Here is a 21,112-nt window from a genome sequence, read left to right as displayed (position 1 = left end):
TTTTTTTACTGTTTTGGGAACATAATACCAAGAGATGCCTCTTATTCTTTCTCTACTAGAAAGGAATAGCAGTGCCTTGACATTAATGATTATTCTTTGCTTCTTTCTAGCTATTCTCCATTCATGTAGATTCTATAAACATCATGGTTCTCAAGGTGGCTACTTCTGAGTCTTTGTGGCACATTCAAATCAGAGAAAGCAGCTTTCTTTTGGATTGTGATGGGAAAAGGTAACCATTGGGTAGAAGAGGGTCGGGTAGTCCCATTCTTGCCTTACAGTTGTTTCAGGGTGGGTGGATGTCAGGGTTTTCTTATTAAGCTGTCAAGTTCTCATTATGTAGCAATTTGAGGAGAGGCTAAGATTAGGTACTTCTATTTGCTTTGTTCCTTTCAGCCAGTAAAACTTGACTGAAATTAAACAGTGAGGAAAGGGGCCAACTGCTCTTAATTTTTTTTCCTTTCCCAGGCTGAAATGTGAAGTTGGCCTAAATCAGATCAACAGCAAAGTTCTAAAGAGTGGCCAATTGGTGAGTATGCCCTGGTCATTTAGATGCCTTATTTCTGGGCATAAGATATGAAGGAGCTTACATTCTAGATTCCATGTTCTTATGGGGGGAAGTGTCTCTCAAGGTGGTGGTCTAGACTGAATTTTGGCCCATAACCCCCAGACTCCCTACATCACCTTAGAGGCTTTTATCCTCCCTGCAGGAGGACACCTGCTTAGCGGAGCTCTCACTGGCCCTAAAGTTGTGTCTAGAGGTGGGCATCAGCAGTCGGCAACTGAAGGCCATCACTGTGGATATGTGGACACTCCATGCTGAACTGCATGAAGGCCTTTTTCATAGTCAGCTGCTACGCCAGGGCCCAAGCCTGGCACCCAAACCTTGTTCAGGTAAAGACCTGGTCAGTAAGTTTGGCTGCCTTGTTCTCCGATTATTCTGGAAGTACATAAAAATAGGGGTCTCACTATTCATTAGATGTGATTTGTTAGCATGACCTTTGATCCTGAGGATAGCTAAAGGAAATAGGGCATTTACTTGTCATGAATTAGATTTGTAGTATTAGTTTTACATATGGTCTCTCACTAAATTCTCAGCATTTCACAAACAAGAAAACAGAAGCCCAGGAAGAGCAGCTACGTGACTTGACTGAGGTCATAGAGCTAGTCAGTAGTAAAAATGGGACATCAATTATTTTGCTCTAAAGTCCAAATTCTTTCCGTTATATTAACCTCTCCCTACTGTTTTTTAGATTTTGGGGAAGGAAGTACACCAGGTGACTGGATCTCTGGGATATTTGCTTTGTGGCCTAAGATTGGGCATTTGGTTAGCCTACTTTATGTGGGAAGATTTGGCCAAAGAGGATAGGGTATTTTGGGGACTTGAATGTGTTAAAGATTGATGGCTCTTGTGTTATTCATTCATGTTTTCAGAAGTGACGGAGAACTTGGCTGAGCCAACTCTGCCTGGCCTGTACCTCCTTCAGCAGCTGCCAGATCAGGTCAAGGTGAAAATGGAGATCACAAGTGTGGTGCTGTCCATGAATAGTCAAAAGAGGTAGGCTCTCTCCTGACGCAGAAGTGTGGAGAGTGATATGCTCTATATGCTCAGGTCTTTGTAACTAGCTTAGTAGCTGCACTGCACTGAGCTTGTCTGTGGGGAGAAAGGGAGTAAGAATGACATTCCATGCATTCCTGAGCCAGAGTTTGTCTCTGGTTCAGGCACCTGAATTGGACACTGAAGCTGTTGTATTTCCTGTACCACCGTGATGAGGATCAGCTGCCTCTTCGAAGCTTCACAGCAAACTCGGATTTGGCACAGATGAACACTGAACTCATACTAAAAGGTTCATGGGTGGGGATGTTGGTACCGAGATGATTAGACACTCTCTCCCATGCTCCATTTGGCCTTCTTTTTTTTTTAAGATTTTATTTATTATTTATTCGCGAGAGAGAGAGAGAGAGAGAGAGAGAGAGAGAGAGGCAGAGACACAGGCAGGGGGAGAAGCAGGCGCCATGCAGGGAGCCCGACATGGGACTCGATCCCTTATCTCCAGGATCACACCCTGGGCCAAAGGCAAGCTTTACACCGCTGAGCCACCCGGGCTGCCCTCCATTTGGCCTTCTTAATTTAATATCAGTGTAATTGGGGATGGAGAGGAGGGAACATACTGAGAGAATATAGCCCCAATTCATGAGTTTTGGTGACAGTCTGTTCAGTCTGCTTGCCTGCCTCTAGTTTGCCTTCTGTTTTCCCAGTGTTCTTCTCTGATCTGCTCTTTGCCCTCACAGATGGGTTGTTGCTGTCCCAGAGCCGCCAGCGCATTGTCTGTCTCAACTCCCTCAAGGCTATTGTGCAGGTATGATGACTGTGATACCAAGAATCATTCCTTTCTCTGCTTTCTCCTTGTATCATTGCATTGTGAGTTAATGGGATAAAACCCAAGCCGACAGTTCTGGTGTTCTTATTTCCAGGTGACCACTATTGACCTTTCAGCCTCCCTGGTTTTGAATACTTGTATTATTCATTACCGGCACCAGGAATTCTCTCACTGGCTGCACATGCTAGCACTGGAGACCCAAGGGTCTAGCTCATCTGTTTTTAAACAAAGAAAGAAAAGGTCAGTGTAATCTTTTTAGCCACCATCTTATCAGGTAGATTCCCAGATTCTTTTGGATTAAAGTGGCATATTGTGTTAAATATGTATTTGATTACTTCAGTAGCAATTCTTTTTTATTTTATTTTTATTTTTTTTTTTGAAAGAGAGCAAGTGAGCATGGGAGTGGGAGGGGCAAAGGGAGAGGAAGAGAGAGAACCCCAAGCAGGCTCCAAGCCCAACTTGGGGCTTGATCCTGTGACCCTGAGATCACAAACTGAGCTGAAATCAAGAGTTGGGTGCTTGGGCAGCCCTGGTGGCTCAGCGGTTTAGCACTGCCTTCAGCCCAGGGTATGATCCTGGAGATCCAGAATCGAGTCCCATGTCAGGCTCCCTGCATGAGGCCTGCTTCTCCCTCTGCCTGTGTCTCTGCCTCTATCTCTCTCTGTGTCTTTCATAAATAAATAAATAAAATCTTAAAAATTATATATAAATAAAGAGGCAAACAAGAATCACCAGGGTGTGAGGCTCTGGGATACCTGCCTCTCTTAAAAAAAAAAAAAAAAAAAAAAAAAAAAAAGGTTGGGTGCTTAACTGACTGAGCCACCCAGGTGCCCTAATAGCATTTTTTTTTTTTTAAAGATTTTATTTATTTATTCATGATAGTCACACAGAGAGAGAGAGAGGGGCAGAGACATAGGCAGAGGGAGAAGCAGGCTCCATGCAGGGAGCTCGACGTGGGATTCGATCCCGGGTCTCCAGGATCGCGCCCTGGGCCAAAGGCAGGCGCTAAACTGCTGCGCCACCCAGGGATCCCTAGCATTTCTATTTTATATATTTTCCCCATTAAACTAGATTTTTTGACAGTATGATGAAGTCTTTTTTGTTTTTATGTTCTCAGTGCCAGCATAGTGCCTTATTTTTTTATTTTTTTAAAAGATATTTTTTTCTTTTTTTTTTTTAATTTTTATTTATTTATGGTAGTCACACACAGAGAGAGAGAGAGGCAGAGACATAGGCAGAGGGAGAAGCAGGCTCCATGCACCAGGAGCCCGACGTGGGATTCGATCCCGGGTCTCCAGGATCGTGCCCTGGGCCAAAGGCAGGCGCCAAACCGCTGCGCCACCCAGGGATCCCAGCGTAGTGCCTTATTATACAAAATATATAATTGTTACATTGAGTTTAAGTGATCCACAATATCTTATCTACTTTAGATTATCAGGTGATAGGTCAACCGTGTCATCTCTCTGTGCATTTGTTGCGTAGACAACTTAAAGTTAATAATGGCTTGGAAGCAGTGTTCCTTTGTTGTATTAGGTTGAATCATATGATCTACTGATGTTCATATTTGACTTATGAAATGGCAATCTCATATGGTTCTATTTAATATCTTTCTTGAATTCCTGCAGATTACCATTGGGAATGGCAAACTGATGAATTTGGTCTTAGTTGCATTCCATCTTAAGCATCACAACAAAAAATTTTTTTTTAAGATTTTATTTATTCATGACAGACACAGAGAGAGAGGCAGAGACACAGGCAGAGGGAGAAACAGGCTTCATGCAGGAAGCCCGATGTGGAACTCGATCCTGGGACCCTGGGATCATGCCCTGAGCCAAAGGCAGATGTTCAACTGCTGAGCCACCCAGGTGTCTCAGAATCACAGCAAAATTTACCCTGACTTTTGAGAGTTTCACGTACCTGTTCCGTAATAGGAAGCTGCAGTTCTTTCTTTATCGAACAATAATGTTTTGTCCTTATGCAGAACCTTCCCCCAAATCCTGGCTCCCATCATCTTTAGCACCTCCATCTCCAATGTCAATGTTTCCATTCAGCTTGGTGATACACCACCCTTTGCCTTGGGATTCAATGCTATCTCTCTAGGTAAGACTTCGGGATGGAAAAGGAACAAGAATCTGTCCATTAGTGAAGCTAAGCCCAATTGATGTTTACAGTGGCTCCATAGAAGTCTTTCTTACCTTCTTTGTTCAGATTACCAACACCTGAGGCCACAAAGTATCCATCAGCGGGGTGTCCTAACTGTGGACCATCTCTGCTGGAGGGTGGGCAGTGACTCCCACATTCAGCGAGCACCCCACCCACCCAATATGCATGTTTGGGGTGAGGCACTTGTCCTGGACTCCTTCACACTACAGGTAGGTGGGGACTTTGATGAACGGAGCCCATATGGTTTCCTTGTCTTGCCATGCTTTAGTGCACGGATCATCTTTTTGGCAAAAGATGATGCATTAGGGTGTTATAGAACTGTGTCTGCATGCTTCTAAGGGGGCTCCCTCTGCTTCTTTTCTAGGGTAGCTATAACCAGCCTTTGGGCCTGTCTAGTAACCAGTCAGATACCCTCTTTCTGGATTGTACCATCCGAGGACTGCAGGTAGAAGCATCAGATACCTGTGCCCAATGTCTCTCTCGCATTTTATCTTTGATGGACACACAGTCTGGGAAGTCAGCTGTCTCTAGAGAATCTTCATTTGGGGAATCTGTGTCATTGCTGTGGAAGGTAGACTTGAAGGTGGAGGACATGAACTTGTTCACTCTTTCTGCCCTGATTGGTAAGTGGGACAGGGAGTCTATACCTAAGTGGGTAGTTTGTGACCTAAACATATTATGCTAGTTCAGTATACTCCCTTCTTATTTAATGAAGCTGATTATTTGAATTTTTTCTAATTTAAAGGCATGAGATGCTAGAAGGTTTTACATAACTGTTGGGTTTCTTGAAATTTCTTAGAGGCTTATAGAAGATATTACTAAGCAAGATTTATTTAAAAAAAAAAAAAAAAAAAAGCCTTGATAGTTGGTCAAGAAACTGAGATGTGTAGTTTTTTAATTTCCATGTGTGTTTAGTTCTAGAAACAGATTTATCTCTGGAACTTTGTAGGCGTTAGAGAGCTTCTTTGATTTAGGTAGGTTAAGATAGAAAAGGAAAAATTTCCCTGAAACATGAGGAATGAACTTAGAGGTAGGTATAGGGAATAAAGAAAACTAGAATGAATGGAATGAGTAAGAAAGGAGAGTGAGGGCTGAAGTTGCCAGAGCTGAGAGCCAATGCTAATGTGGTTTCTGGATGTTAGGTGCTTCAGAGGTCCGACTAGACACACTGACCATCCTGGGAAGTGCTGAAACCTCCACTGTGGGTGTCCAGGGACTTGTGCTTGCCCTAGTGAAGTCAGTCACAGAGAAGATGCAGCCCTGCTGCAAAGCTCCTGACATCCCCACTCCTGTGCTCAGTCTCTCCATGCTCTCCATCACCTATCACAGCAGCATCCGCTCTCTGGAGGTAAAGCTTCTATGGGGAGGTGAAGTCAGATTGTTTTTTTCCTAGGCTAAAGAACATTTCCCAGCCTTCTGAGTTTGTTGCAAAACATTTATAAGAAATATGATACCTTGTGTTCTTTTTGGCTTGGCTTGTTCTGTACATTTTTAACTCTTTATGGAATGTAAAATATACACAGAACTAAGGAGGATATTTGAACTTGTATGTATCCATACCCAGCTTCAGTAATTACCAACTTATGACCAGTTTGTTTCAGTTCTATGACCCACCAGTCGCCCCTGCCTCCTGCTCTGGGATTATTTTGAGGCAGATATATACCAGACATATAATTTCAACCCTAAATATTTCAGCATATATCTGAAAAATAAGGGGCTTTTTTTTTTTTTTTTTTCTGGTGTTATTTCGCTGAAGCACACAGCACATTAAAAGGCTGGGAGGGGTGCCTGGTGGGTTCACTTTGTGGAATGTGTGACTCTTGATCTTGGGGTTGAAAGTTTGAGCCCACGTTGGGTGTAAAGATTACTTTAAAAAAAAAAAAAAAGTCTGAAAGGGAACTGAAAATGGAGACCCTGGCAAGTTTTAAGAGGCTTTTCAAGATCTTTCTCCTCAGGGTACCAGGTGGATATGGGACCCTCTTAGGAAGGGAATGGAATATCTTTCTAATTGTCTTACTTCAGCTTCCTTTGGAAACTGAGGAGTTGTCTTTTCAGAGGCTGGAGCTCAAAGGCATTTTTCTGTTCTGCGATTTAAATTTTCTTTGTGTAACTATTCAGGATTGATTTCGTTTTTCAAGCTTACAAAGATTCCCTTCTTTGAAGCATAATTTCGTATGAGTCAATTGCTGTATTGACTTGTGTGGTCAGTTCTTTTTATACTTTTATTTAAGAATTAAGTCAGGGGTACCTGGCTAGCTCCATTGGTTGAGTGTCTGACCTTTTAGCTCAGGTTGTGATCTCATGGGATTGAGCCCCATGTCAGGCTCTGCACTCAGTGTAGAGTCTGCTTCAGATTCTTTCTCCCTCTCCTGCCCCTTCCTGCTCATGTGTACCCTCTCTCTCTCCCTAAAATGAATAAATAAAATCTTTAAAAAAAAAGTATTAAATCAAGATGCAATTAATGCATAAAACATTTTTAAATTGATTGTTGCAGTGGTTATTATCCAGAACATGGCCATTATAGAAAGGTATTTCATGAACAGAAACAAAAAGCCACATGACTTAATAAGTATTTGCTGTATATAATTCATATCCTGTGGTAGATATTAAGAATCAACACACATGGCCTCTACTCTCAGATAATTTAAAATCCAGTTGGGAACTCAAAAGTGTAAGTGCTCTTATATATAAATAAGACCTGAAAAAAAACCCAAAAACAAAACAAATAAGAACTATTAGTTCTGTATATTCATGCTAGGGAAACAAGGCAAGGGAGTAATTAATGTAGTTACTCAGGAAATGCTTCTGAATGGAAATGGTTCTTCACCCAGGTGTGCATGTACATAATAATAATCCCAGCCATCTCTCCTGTTTTGGGATATTGCAACTGACAGATCTTTTTCTCTTGTTCCCTGAAGGTTCAGTGTGGTACAGGGCTGACCTTACTTTGGAGCCCACCAGATCACATGTACCTGTATCAGCATGTCCTGGCTACCCTACATTGCCGAGACCTACTAAGAGCCACTCTGTTTCCCGAGTCTGTTCCATTCCTTGCACTAGAGACTCCAGAGACTGTGTCTGAACTGGAAGACCTTCTCCCTGAGCCATCTCCTCCAAAGCGTCTACTAAACCTAACACTAGAGGTGAACACAGCTAAGCTGACAGCTTTTGTAGCTGAGGACAAGTTCATTACCCTGGCTGCAGAGAGTGTGTCACTGAGCCGGCATGGGGGTTCACTACAGGCTTACTGCCCGGAGCTGGCTGCTGGCTTTGATGGTAATAGCATCTTCAACTTTAAGGAAGTGGAGGTACAGCTGTTACCTGAACTGGAGGAGATGATCCTCCACCGGAACCCTTTCCCTGTGCTGCAGACCCTCCGGAATCGTGTTTGGCTCCTCTCCTTGGGCTCAGTCTCGGTGGAGTTTCCTTATCAGTATGATTTCTCTCGAACTCTGGATGAGGCTGTGGGAGTACAGAAGTGGCTGAAGGGGTTGCATCGAGGAACTCATGCTCAGGCTTCTCCAAGGCCTGCCCCACTCCCACCTGATCTACTCTTAAAGGTTCAGCACTTCTCATGGGTTTTCCTTGATGACATTTTTGAGGTGAAACTTCGTGATAACTATGAACTAATGAAGGATGAAAGTAAGGAGAGTGCCAAAAGGCTGCAGTTGCTGGATGCCAAGGTGGCTGCCCTTCGGAAGCAACATGGGGAGTTATTGCCAGCCCGTAAAATTGAGGAGCTCTATGCCTCTTTGGAACATAAAAACATTGAAATTTACATTCAGCGCTCCCGTCGTCTCTATGGCAACACACCTATGCGCCGGGCACTGCTCACTTGGAGCGTGGCAGGGCTAGAGCTGGTAGCTCTGGCAGATGCCTCCTTCCATGGGCCTGAGCGTGTGGTAGAGCAAGTTCAAGAGCTTGATCCAGGCAGCCCTTTTCCTGCTGAAGGAGTAGATCTCGTCATTCAGTGGTGTCGTATGCTCAAGTGCAGTGTTAAGACGTTTTTGGGTAAGTAGTACTTGCTTATTTGCAGAGTGTGGTGTTTGCCCTCAGAGCTTCAGAAAGCTCTTTGAGTGACTACAGAGGAGTTCAGTTATATTGGGAACTGTGGTGGTTTTTGGATGAGTGGAGTGGGAGGTGGGCCCCTCTTCCTTTCTTTGTTCCAGAATTTCACCCTGAAACTGCTTGGCTACTGTAAAGGACAATTACCATAGTCATCTTCAGGGTTAGTGTGTCTCTTGGGTCTTGGTTTTATTCCCCTCACCATCTGCTCAGTGTCTCCATGCCCTTTTCCAGCTTTTCTTCCAACTGCCAGATCTTGTTTTCTCAGTTGACCTTGTTAAATAGATGGGTAAAAGTAGTGGCAGGGAATGCTCGAGGCATGTTGAGACAGTCCTCTGAATAGCCAGCATATATCCTCCCTGTAATAACAGTTCGGATAAGAGATTATCCCCGGTACCTGTTTGAGATACGTGACTGGCGGCTGATGGGTCGACTTGTGGGCACCGAACAGAGTGGTCAGCCTTGCTCCCGGCGGCGTCAGATCTTGCACTTGGGGCTTCCATGGGGTAATGTGGCAGTAGAGAGGAACATGCCTCCACTCAAGTTCTACCACGACTTCCGCTGTGAGTAGAGGAGGGCAGCTGGTTTGGCCGGGGGATGTTGTGATGGCTGGGATGGGAGATGAGCTGAGGCCTGTTGGAGTGAAGAAAGAAGTTGTGTAACAAGTTGTACCTTTTCCTCCATCACAGCGGAAATCTTTCAGTACACAGTAGTATGGGGCCCATGCTGGGATCCAGCCTGGACACTGATTAGCCAGTCTGTGGACCTCTTGACCAAGCCTTCAGCTGACCCCAGCCCACCCTTGCCCTGGTGGGACAAGAGCCGTCTTCTGTTCCATGGGGACTGGCACATGGATATTGAACAGGCAAATCTGCACCAGTTGGCTACTGAGGTGAGAGGTTCCAGAGGAGTTGTTTTCTTATTAGGATGGTTTGGTTGGGGCTTATAGCACATGGGGGGGAAGAGAGAAAGGTACTCATTTGGGAGATTTGGGTGATACTCTTACCAGATCTCACCAAATTATTGGGGGTGGTTATAGGACCCGTACAACACCACAGAAAATATGCACTGGGAGTGGAGCCACCTGTCTTTTCATTGGAAACCTGGTCAGTTTGTGTTCAGGGGTGACTTGGATGTCAACGTGAGAACAGCTTCTAAGTGAGTGAAGTGATGGGTGGGGCCTCAATAGGGTGAGGGACTCTGGTTGGAGGGAGAGGGGAAGAGCCAGAGGGTTGCAAGTGACCAGGACACTGAGGGCTGGGACTCTGTTGTGAGACAGGTATGATGACTGCTGTTTCCTTCACCTGCCTGACCTCTGCATGACACTGGACCTGCAATGGCTGTGCCATGGGAACCCCCATGATCACCACAGTGTCACTCTGCGGGCCCCAGAGTTTCTGCCAGAGGTGCCCTTGGGCCAGCTTCATGACTCCTACCGGGCATTCCGCTCTGAGAACCTCAATCTCTCCATCAAGATGGATCTGACCCGGCACAGTGGGAGTGAGGCTTGGGTCTGGGGCAGTGGGCGGAAGGGTTGGGAGGATGGGCTTAAACACCAAGGACTTCAACCTGACCCTCTAGGGAGGGGTTAGGGAAAGCAAGGGAGGATTTGGATTAGGATGTTTTTTTGAGAGAGGGTTAGTGAAAACAAAGCTTAGATCTTTTTTTTTTTTTTTTTTAATTTTTTAAGATTTTTTATTCATGAAAGACACAGAGAGAGAAAGGCAGAGACATAGGCAGAGGGAGAGACTCCAGGCAGGGAGCCCGATGTGGGACTCGATCCTGAGACCACAGATCACGCCCTGAGCCAGGGGCAGGTGCTCAACTGCTGAGCCACCCAGGCGTCCCAGCTTAGATCTCTAGACGGAAAAGGTGTTGGGGATGTTCTCTTGAGACTGAATGCTGCTTGGGTTTTCAAACCTCTAAAAGCTGAAGCTAGGGATAGATTTAACTTCATCTCTGTTTTAATCACAGCTAGGAAGTGTCTTTTCCTCTTTTTTACAGCAATATCCCAGCCCCGGATTCTGTTATATAGTAGCACCCTGCGCTGGATGCAAAACTTCTGGGCAACTTGGACTAGTGTTACAAGGCCTATCTGTAGGGGAAAGCTCTTCAATAACCTGAAACCTAGCAAGAAGAAACTTGGCCAGCACTACAAGCAGCTTTCCTATACTGCACTTTTTCCCCAGCTGCAGGTCAGGCTCTGACATCCTCAGTTCTATTGTCCTTCCCTAGTTTTCTTGTTTTTTCTTATCTTAATCATCGCTCTGATGCCATTCATGGTTCAGAGCTAAGCTTTCTTGTTGCCAGGTGCATTACTGGGCCTCATTTGCCCAGCAACGGGGCATCCAGATTGAATGCAGTCAGGGCCATGTCTTCACTAGGGGAACTCAGCGGCTTATACCTCAAGGTAAGCTCAAAAACTGCCTTTATTTCTCCTATCCTAATCCTTGCCCTCTTCACCCTTCTCCTTTCTCTTCCCTCTTTCTGTTCCACACTATTTTTCTGTACTGATCCTCATGGCCTCTGTATGCTTCCTTTTCTCAGCAGGCACAGTGATGCGGCGCCTCATCTCTGACTGGAGTGTGACCCAGATGGTTAGTGACCTAAGTCAGGTGACTGTTCACCTGATGGCTTCGCCCACTGAAGAGAATGCTGATCACTGCCTTGATCCCTTGGTAACAAAGACCCACCTACTGAGCCTGTCCTCCCTCACCTACCAGCGGCATAGCAATCGCACAGCTGAGGAGGTACCACCTGATGCAGTCTCTTTACTAGCTTTTTTGTATCAGTAGGTGTCTTAGTTTGCTCAGGCTGCCATAACAAAATACCAAAGAATGCGTGGCTTAAACAACAGAAATTTATTTCTCACAGTTCTGGAGGCTGGGAAGTCTAAGATTAAGGTGCCAGCAGAGTCATATTCTGGTGAGGGTTCTTTTCCTGGGTTGTAGACAGTTGCCTTTGCTTTGTCCTTACAAGGCAGGAAAACAGAGATTATGCTCTCTGGTGTCTCTTCTTATAAGGGCACTAATCCCATCATAAGGGCCCTACCCTTGTGACCTCATATAAACCTAATTACCTCCCAAAAGCCACATCTCCAAATATTAACACATTGGGGATTATGGTCTTTTCCTTTAAAAAAAAAAAAGATTTTATTTATTCATGAGAGGCACTAAGAGAGTCAGAGACACAGACAGAGGGAGAAGCAGGCTTCATGCAGGGAGCCTGATGTGGGACTTCATCCTGGGACTCTGGGATCACGCCCTGAGCCGAAGGCAGACGCTCAACCACCCAGGCATCCTGGAGATTATGGTCTTAACATATGAATTTTGGCTGGCAGAACAATTCAGTCTATAGCAGTAGGTTTCAGGCTAAGTTCCGGGTAACGTTTCTAACTATATTCCAAGCATATGTATCATTACCATATGATGAACTCACTGTCAGCTGTACCAGTTGTCCCTCTTTCTGAAAATTTTTTTTTTTCGGGCAGCCCAGGTGTCTTAGCAGTTTAGCGCTGCCTTCAGCCCAGGGTGTGGTCCTGGAGACCTGGGATCGAGTCCCATGTCAGGCTCCCTGCATGGAGCCTGCTTCTCCCTCTGCCTGTGTCTGTGCCTCTCTCTCTCTCTTTCTCTCTCTCTCTCTGTGACACTCATGAATAAATAAATCTTTAAAAAAAAAAAAAAGAAAATTCCTTTTCTCCCTCACCTTCTAAACATAGTCTCTTGCCCTTCAGGAAACTGAGTAAAACTTATTTCCTAGCACCTTATTTGATGTCTTTTTTTCCCCCAATTAAGAAAAGATTTTATGTTGAAATTATATGCTTCTGCGCGAGCCAGACGGCTTCTTGCGGGAAGGAAGAAAGAAGGAGAAGACGAGAAGGAAAAGAAGCAAAGTAGGAGGACTTGGGGGAGGCTGGAGAGGGGAAGCTCTAGGAGGGAAGGTAGAAAAGAGCTACTCATCTCCTAGCCATATCCTCCTCCTCCTACCTCCTCCTCTCTCTTCGCTTCTTCTTCTTCTTCTTCTTCTTCTTCTTCTTCTCTTTCTTTTTTTTTTTTTTTTTTTGATTAAGTAGGCTTCATGCCCAAGGTGGGGCTTGGACTCATGACTCCAAGATCAAGAGTCAAATGTTCAACCGACTGAGCCAGCTAGGTTACCCATATGTTGAAATTTTCTGAATCATGTAAAATACGGTGGATATAGTCTGAGTGTAATCTAATGACCTTTTTTTTTAAGATTTTATTTATTTATTCATAAGAGAGAGAGAAAGAGAGAGAGAGAGACAGAGACACAGGCAGAGGGAGCAGGCTTCATGCAGGGAGCCCAAGGTGGGACTTGATCCTGGGTCTCCAGGATCAATGCCCTTGGCTGAAGGCGGTGCTAAACCGCTGAGCCACCCAGGCTGCCCTCTAGTGCACATATTAAGACCACTTAGGTTTTTCTTTCTCCAGGGTCTTCTTGTCTCTCCCAGAACAGATGTCTTTCTTTTTCCTTTTTTTCTTTGGGTAAGTGGGGGCAGAGGGAGAGGGAGAGAGAGAATCTTTAGCAGGTTCCATGCCCAGTGCAGAACCCAACTTTGGGCTCAGTCCCCTTTGATATCATGACCTGAGCTAAAATCAAGAGCTGGATGCTTAACCAGCTGAACGACCCAGGTACCCCAAGAATAGATTTCTTATTCAACAAGGTGGTTTTCCTCCTCTACATTTATGGTCCAGGAACAATTGTGGGAATTTCCATGCTACCTCGTGGTTCTTTTCCTGTTTCTTAGGAGCTCTCTACTCGAGTTGGGGATCCTGCCTTTCATACACACCAGCTGCACTTGGTAGATTTACGGGCTTCCTGGACAACCACCAATCGGGACATTGCCTTTGGTTTATATGATGGCTATAAAAAGGCAGCAGTACTCAAACGTAATCTCTCTACTGAGGCCCTGAAGGGGTTAAAGATTGATCCCCAGATGCCAGCTAAAAAGCCAAAGCAGAGTGTTCTGACCAGTGCCCCAACCCCGCCTCCTGTCAGCACTCCCAGCTTTAGCGGACAGCCTGATAAGGGGTCATCAGGAGGTAAGCTGGGGAAGATGAGATTTCATCGGGTTAGTTGTAGGATATGTACATGGGATTGGACAGGAATTGGGAAGGACTATCACAGATGGTTTCATCTAGGTATAGAAATGAAAGCTATTGTTTTTCCATATTAAACCACCTCACTCTTTTTTTTTTTTTTTAAAGATTTTACTTATTAGAGACAGTGCATGAGTGGAGAGGTGGGGCAGAGGGAGAGGGAAAAGCAGACTCCTGGATGAGCAGGGAGCCCTATGTGGGCTTGATCCCAGAACCCTGGGGCCAAAGGCTGACACTTAACTGACTGAGCCACCCAGGCATTAGCTCATTCATGATTAGCTCATTCATTCACTCACCACTTATTCATTCATAGATTCATTTACCTTATTGAGGGTTTATAATATATCAGACATAAACCTAGACATTAGGGATATAAAATGAGGGGAAGCTCAGAAACTAGTAGGTAGACACGTAAATTATTATTTCATTATGAAAACGTTTTATAAGAATGTTCAAGAAGAAAGTATTTACTTATTTATTTATTTTTATTTATTTACTTGAGAGAGGGTGCACAAGCAGGAGGAACAGCAGGCAGAAGCAGAGGGAGACAGAGACTCCCCCACCAAGCAGGGAGCCCAATGCAGGGCTCGATCCCAGGACCCCGAGATCATGATCTTAGCCAAAGATAGATGCCCAACAGACTGAGTCACCCAGGCACCCCAAGAAGAAAGTAGTTAAATCAGCATAGGTAAATCTAGAAAGGTCTTCCCAGAAAAGATAATTGAGATAGGTATTAAAAGATGAATAAGAGTTCAACAAATAAGGAGAAAGGAGAGGGCATTTTAGGGAGAAGGAATAATAAGTACAGAGGAACGCAGGTTATGGTGATTTTGAGAAAAGGTGAAAAGTGGTGTGTGTCACAAGTGAGAAATGAAAGCATAAGGAGTAAGGAGGGAGTTCTTGACTGGATTAAAAGAGGGAATGCAATCAGGGACAGGTTTATTGATGAAGTAGCATTTAAGCTGGACTTTGAAGGCTTAGTGTGATACGGTTTGAACACGTGGAAGTGGGAAGGAAGGACATTCAAGGCAGAGGGAGTATCCTGAATAGGAGTGAAGTTAGTAAAGGCCAGTATGTTCAAAGAAGAGCAGTCTTATTTCAGTTGGCATAAAGAGTAGCTGAGGTGAGGAGTGAGGGAAGATCCTGGAAAGGAAAGCTGCATGTAGACTATCAAAACTCATAAAAGGCTAAGGAGTTTTTGTCCTTACTCAGTAGATAGTGGTGAACTAACTAAAGGTTTTTGAATAGGGATGTGTCATCATTAGACTTGACTTTTAGGAAGGTAAGTCTGGCAGTGCTGTGGAGGAGGACTGGAGGGGAAGAAACTGGAGGTAGAGGTATAAGAAGTATAAGGTAACTATAATAGTGTCCCAACAACATATAATGGAGGCTTGAACTTGGTAGAGGCAGTGGGAATGGAAATGAGGGGATGGATTGAAATGTTATTGCGTGTATGAAATTTGACAACTAGTTGGAAGGAGTTAAAACAGTGAAAGCAGTAACGACTGAGGCTTTAAGCCTAGGACTGGCATGATGGTAACATTAATATCAGAAATAGGAGAGCCAGAGGCTAGACAAGTTTGGGGAGGTATAGGGTTGTTGAGTTCAGATTTGGACATGCTGAGTGTGTGGCACAAGCAGCACATCTAGGTAATGTCTAACAGCTGGAGATGATGACCTAAAAGCTTAGTCCTAGAGATGAAGACTTTGGGAGTTTCAGCATAGAGCTAAGAGTTAACGCCAAGGAGATAATAATAGTTGCTTACTGTGTGGCAGATACTCTGCAAAATACTTCTATGTGTTGTTGCAGTAAACTCCCTCAACAACCTTGTGAGACAGTTACTGTTACTTTACAGACAAGGAAACTGAGACAGGCTAAAGCAAGCTGCCAAAGGTCACAATCAAGTAACTGGCAGAGATAGGTTCTTAAATATAAGTGGACTAGTCTGATTCTGGAGGCTGCTGTTAACCATAATACACTGTTAGTCTCATTAGAAGAAAGAGGAAGAGAAGGAACATGTCCAGGATAGACCTTAGGAGATACTTATTTCTAAGACCTGGGAGAAAAGGATTTAGAGGCATAATCAGAGGAAACAGTAGAGCCATGAAAACATTGAGGCACTGATGGTAAGGGAGTGGTTTCTTTCTTTTTTTTTTTTTTTTTATTTATGATAGTCACAGAGAGAGAGAGAGAGAGGTAGAGACACAGGCAGAGGGAGAAGCAGGCTCCATGCACCGGGAGCCCAATGTGGGATTCGATCCCGGGTCTCCAGGATCGCGCCCTGGGCCAAAGGCAGGCGCCAAACTGCTGCACCACCCAGGGATCCCAAGGGAGTGGTTTCTTGTGAAAAGGAGTGATCAACAAACAACATTTAAGATGATATGAAATGAAAAACGTAAGGAACAAAATGAAATGAAAAAAAAAGATTCTAGAATAATTTAGAGCTTGATATACCTAAGAGAAAAAAATCCTGCCACTTACATAGCATTTCTAAGTTTTTCTTGGTAATCTATTACTTTTGTTAAATTGAGGGAAAAATGAATTGATAACTTTTATTTTGTCCTCAGGGATCAAGGGGTGGAGTGAGTAGGTTGGAGTTGCAGGTTGCAGAATATGTTCTAGACATACTGAAGGAAGATCAGTTTGGCCCTAGATGTGTTCCCTATCCCTTTGAGATTATGACTTTTCCCCACTTCCTATTTCTCTGCCAGGTGCCTACATGTTGCAGAAGCTGATTGAAGAGACGGATAGGTTTGTAGTGTTCACAGAAGAGGAGTCAGGTGTGAGTGACCAGTTGTGTGGCATTGCTGCCTGCCAGACGGATGACATATATAACCGAAACTGCCTTATTGAGCTGGTTAACTGCCAGGTAACTTCTCTTTACCAGCACACCCCAGCACTGGGCTAGATCATAATGATATGTGTTCACCTTCTCCCACCACCAAATAAGAATGGGCAGACAGAGCTCCAAAAAATTATTCCTTCCAGCAAGTGTCCAGGATAATCACTTTCATATCTAAAACCATAGTGTTCACTCTGTAAGCCAGAATTAGGCCCATCTATAGTTATTGTTACAACCTTTTCACTAACTCTCTTATCTTCTCTGGTGGCCCTTGTGCTGTGATTCTGCTTCTGCCTACGGCGTAGATGGTTCTTCGTGGAGCAGAGACAGAAGGCTGTGTCATTGTATCAGCTGCCAAAGCTCAGCTGCTGCAGTGCCAACACCATCCAGCCTGGTATGGTGACACATTGAAGCAAAAGACATCTTGGACTTGCCTACTGGATGGCATGCAGTACTTTGCCACCACTGAAAGCAGCCCCACTGAGCAGGATGGCCGACAGCTGTGGTTAGAGGTTAGTCAGCGGGGTTGGGAAGGCCCGTTATATTCCCAGCTTTCCATATTTGGCTCCTTCCAGCAGACTACTTGAAAGATTTCTGATAGTACCTGTTGCTACCAGCTTAGCAGAATAATGAAGCTGGTAACACCTTGAATGTAGGAATTCTAGGTAGTCTCTGATCTGTGGTCTGTGAGCACAGAGTGCTTTTTTTTTTTTTTTTAAATCTCTTTCTATTCTTTTTCATTGCAAAGGGAACTCTCATTTCCCAGCACTAGAATAAAATGGGCCCCTGCTAATAAATCATATTAATCAATGGGCAGCCAATAAAACAGGCAGTAAGTCTGAGGACTTTAGATAAATTCTCTTTCTATCCTTTCTCTGATTTCTCTTATGAAGATGGTTGATTGGTTGTTTCAGCAAAGCAGTAAGGTTGAATAGAAAAATTGCTTGTCTAGGAGTCAGGTTATGTGAGTTCTAATGCTATTATGTAGCCATAAGCCTTTGAGTGAATTACCATTATTTGTAAAATTGAGTTAATACTTCCCTCTCACAGGATTGATGAAAGGATCAGTGAGAGAGTGCTTTGAAAAATATAAAGCTTGGGGATCCCTGGGTGGCTCAGTGGTTTAGCGCCTGCCTTTGGCCCAGGGCACGATCCTGGAGTCCTGGGATCGAGTCCCACGTCGGGCTTCCGGCATGGAGCCCGCTTCTCCCTCTGCCTGTGTCTCTGCCTCTCTCTTTCTCTCTATGTCTATCATGAATAAATAAATAAAATCTTTAAAAAGAAAAATATAAAGCTTCATTTAGAAGGAAAATAATCATTCCATTTTTAAAAAGTTATGTCAGGGGAGGTCTCACTGTGTGTCAAGATAATGTTTTGTTAGATGGTGAAATTATGAGCAGTTGGCAGGGACTAGACTAGATTTTCTTTCTTTTCAGCTTAGTAAAACTGAATTTGCATTATAATTTCTAGGATATAATATCAGAATTATTGGGAGATCTGATAGTTTGTTTTTTTTTTAATTTTTTATTTATTTATGATAGTCACAGAGAGAGAGAGAGGGAGAGAGGCAGACACAGGCAGAGGGAGAAGCAGGCTCCATGCACCGGGAGCCCGATGTGGGACTCGATCCTGGGTCTCCAGGATCACGCCCTGGGCCAAAGGCAGGCGCCAAACCGCTGCGCCACCCAGGGATCCCGAGATCTGATAGTTTATAAAATGTATCTAGCAAATAATTCTGCATTGTTACTACTTGCACGGGTGTGAAGTGTCCACATTGTGCTGGGCCTGGTACACCCAAATGAGTTACTGATCCAGCTACATCTGTTAAACACCAATATGATAACTTCATTTGCCACTATACTCAATGAGGAAAAAGCTAATCCTACTCTTCCCTCTTCCTTGCCTGGTGTTTCTTAACTCTAACAACCTTAAGGCTCAATCCAAGCAACCTCAGGTGTAATTACATACAAGGTAATCATTTAATCAGATGTTAAGCCAAGTAAGGGTCAGGTTATTGGTAATATGAGAGGTCATATTACAGCTGTGGTTCAAGCAAGCCCTATTCTTTATCAGTAGACTCAGGAGGTAGGCATAGAAGATATTAACTATTCAGGAAGAGGTAGGCAGGATGAGCTATGTAAGATCTGACTAGCATTTTCTGGGCCTCTGCTTCTTTTAGCCATGCCTTCTTTTGCATGTGAACCTCTTTTCTCCCCCCTCAGGTTGTGATACTAGCATTAGAGTAGAATGTCTTTGGATTAGGTGGGAGGGACTTTTTGTTGTGTGTGTTTTTTTTTTTTTTTTTTTGAGAGAGAGGGAGTGTGCACATGTGTGGGTGCAGGGGTAAGGGTAAGGGGAGAGGAAGACAGAATCTCGAGCTGACTCCACACTGAGTGTAGAACCCAATGTGGGGCGCAATCCCAAGACCCTGAAATCGTGACCTGAGCTGAAACCATGAGTTGACTTAATCAAATGAGCCACCCAGGCGCCCTGATATTAGCCACTTTGGTGTGAAGTGGTTTTGATTTGCATTACCCTGATGATGAGTGATGTTGAGCATCTTTTCAAGTGACTGTTAGCTCTCTTTATGTCTTTTTTTGAAAAATGTCTACTCAGGTCCTCTGCCCATTTTTAAACTGGATTAGTTTTTTTTTGGTGTTGAGTTGTAGGAGTTCCTCATATATTATTTGCAAATATCTTCCATTCAGTAGGTGGCCTTTGCATCTTGCTTATGGTTTCCTTCACTGAGTTGGGAGGGGACTTTGATCTTGCCTTTTCTATATGAATTTTTTTGTGACTTGGCAGATTTGCTTTTGGCCTTCCAAACATATTACTCATTCTATTATTCATTTTGACTTCAGCTTGGCAGAGTCAAAATAATTCATTTCCTTTACCCCATGGCAACAATATCAGAGTGGTTGTCTGAAGACAGAAAACAGCAAGAACACAAACACATAAATATCAAAGTGGGTGGGAAAGTCATTGTTTTCAATGAAATTTTTTGTGTTTGACAGGATTTGATTTTTTCCCTAATTTTTAAAATTGTAAATACATGTAGTATATTTTATACATATATAAGTACGTATATGGTAAAACATATGAAATTTACATATACATAGAAATATATTTATATAGTAAAATATAACATTTACTGTTTTAACTTTTTTTTTTTTAAAGATTTTATTTATTCATGAGAGACACAAAGAGAGAGAAGCAGAGGCATAGGCAGAAGGAGAAGCAGGCTCCATGCAGGGAGCCTGATGTGGGACTTGATCCTGGGATGCCAGGATCACACCCTGGGCCAAAGGCAGGTGCTCCTCTGCTGAGCCATGCAGGCGTCCCTGTTTTAACCATTTTTAAGTGTAAAGTTCATTAGTATTCAGTACATTCATAATGTTGTTCAACCATCAGTACCATCCATCTCCATGACTTTTAAGATTTTATTTATTTATTCATGAGAAACACACACAGAGAGAAGCAGAGACAGAGGCAGAGGGAGAAGCAGGCTCCATGCAGGGAGCCCGATGTGGGACTTGGTCCCAGGTCTCCAGGATCAGGCCCTGGGCTGAAGGTGGCACTAAACTGCTGAGCCACCTAGGCTGCCAGGATTTGATTTTAATCTAGCTTCCCTTTCTTGCCTCAGGCCTGCAGGTCTGGTAAAATGTGCATGTAACTCATTTGGCTTTGAAGAATTTGGGTGGTTTAGGTCAAGAGAGAGTCATGTATGTCTTCTACCCTGGGAGACCCTTCAAGCTATTCCAGGCAGTAGAAATTTGGATGGTAAATATAACTACTTGCATCTATGACCCAGTTGGCCAGGAGTTAAAGGTACCTGTATCTCTGTCTTCAGGTAAAGAATATTGAGGAGCACCGGCAGCGTAGTCTGGATTCTGTGCAGGAGCTGATGGAGAGCGGGCAGGCAGTGGGAGGCATGGTTACCACGACCACAGGTCAGTTCTCCCTTATTCCCCATCACGTGTATCTTTTTTTTTTTTAATTTTTATTTATTTATGATAGTCACACAGAGAGAGAGAGAGAGAGAGAGAGAGAGAGAGGCAGAGACATAGGCAGAGGGAGAAGCAGGCTCCATGCACCGGGAGCCCGACGTGGGATTCGATCCTGGGTCTCCAGGATCGCACCCTGGGCCAAAGGTCGGCGCTAAACCGCTGCGCCACCCAGGGATCCCTCACGTGTATCTTCTTATGTGCTCTTAAGATTACCATATGCTGGAGTAGGACCATTTTGTGTTAGGCTAGGTTGAAAGCAAGTGTTTGGAGTTCTCTAGACATCACACGGAGCTGAAGGCTATTACAATACTGCTATTGAGAATGTCTTTCTCTTTCCCACCTCTTCCCAGATTGGAACCAGCCAGCTGAGGCGCAACAAGCCCAGCAAGTCCAGCGGATCATTTCACGCTGTAGCTGCCGAATGTACTATATTAGTTACAGCCATGACATTGATCCTGAACTAGCAACTCAGATTAAGCCACCTGAGGTCCATGAGAACCAGGAAAAGGAAGATCTCCTAAAGAAACACGAAGGTATTT

At 44.0% G+C, this 21,112-nt stretch overlaps 1 protein-coding gene across 2 annotated transcripts in view; it reads left to right on the top strand.

The window, feature by feature from the left end:
• Positions 1-21,112, top strand: part of KIAA0100 (protein KIAA0100 homolog) — a 29,950-nt gene that overhangs the window by 2,183 nt on the left and 6,655 nt on the right. For both annotated transcript variants that reach the window (XR_005364708.1, XM_038548244.1), the window contains exons 5-28: positions 111-229; positions 466-526; positions 708-891; positions 1,432-1,555; positions 1,720-1,844; positions 2,290-2,357; positions 2,473-2,618; positions 4,360-4,478; positions 4,587-4,750; positions 4,906-5,164; positions 5,684-5,889; positions 7,460-8,552; positions 8,978-9,169; positions 9,296-9,498; positions 9,646-9,764; positions 9,886-10,106; positions 10,611-10,801; positions 10,917-11,016; positions 11,154-11,356; positions 13,372-13,666; positions 16,436-16,593; positions 16,872-17,078; positions 20,417-20,516; positions 20,924-21,106. Coding sequence is in view for 1 of the 2 variants with exons in the window: in XM_038548244.1 (XP_038404172.1) it covers positions 111-229; positions 466-526; positions 708-891; positions 1,432-1,555; positions 1,720-1,844; positions 2,290-2,357; positions 2,473-2,618; positions 4,360-4,478; positions 4,587-4,750; positions 4,906-5,164; positions 5,684-5,889; positions 7,460-8,552; positions 8,978-9,169; positions 9,296-9,498; positions 9,646-9,764; positions 9,886-10,106; positions 10,611-10,801; positions 10,917-11,016; positions 11,154-11,356; positions 13,372-13,666; positions 16,436-16,593; positions 16,872-17,078; positions 20,417-20,516; positions 20,924-21,106 (4,840 nt within the window). In the remaining variant the exon portion in view is untranslated. The remainder of the gene's footprint in view (positions 1-110; positions 230-465; positions 527-707; positions 892-1,431; positions 1,556-1,719; positions 1,845-2,289; positions 2,358-2,472; positions 2,619-4,359; positions 4,479-4,586; positions 4,751-4,905; positions 5,165-5,683; positions 5,890-7,459; positions 8,553-8,977; positions 9,170-9,295; positions 9,499-9,645; positions 9,765-9,885; positions 10,107-10,610; positions 10,802-10,916; positions 11,017-11,153; positions 11,357-13,371; positions 13,667-16,435; positions 16,594-16,871; positions 17,079-20,416; positions 20,517-20,923; positions 21,107-21,112) is intronic.

This window comes from Canis lupus, chromosome 9, assembly GCF_011100685.1.
Source record: "Canis lupus familiaris isolate Mischka breed German Shepherd chromosome 9, alternate assembly UU_Cfam_GSD_1.0, whole genome shotgun sequence".
NCBI classification, from domain to species: Eukaryota; Metazoa; Chordata; class Mammalia; order Carnivora; family Canidae; genus Canis; species Canis lupus.
The sequence above is the reverse complement of the archived record's forward strand: the minus strand, read 5'-3'. Positions and strand labels throughout refer to the sequence as shown.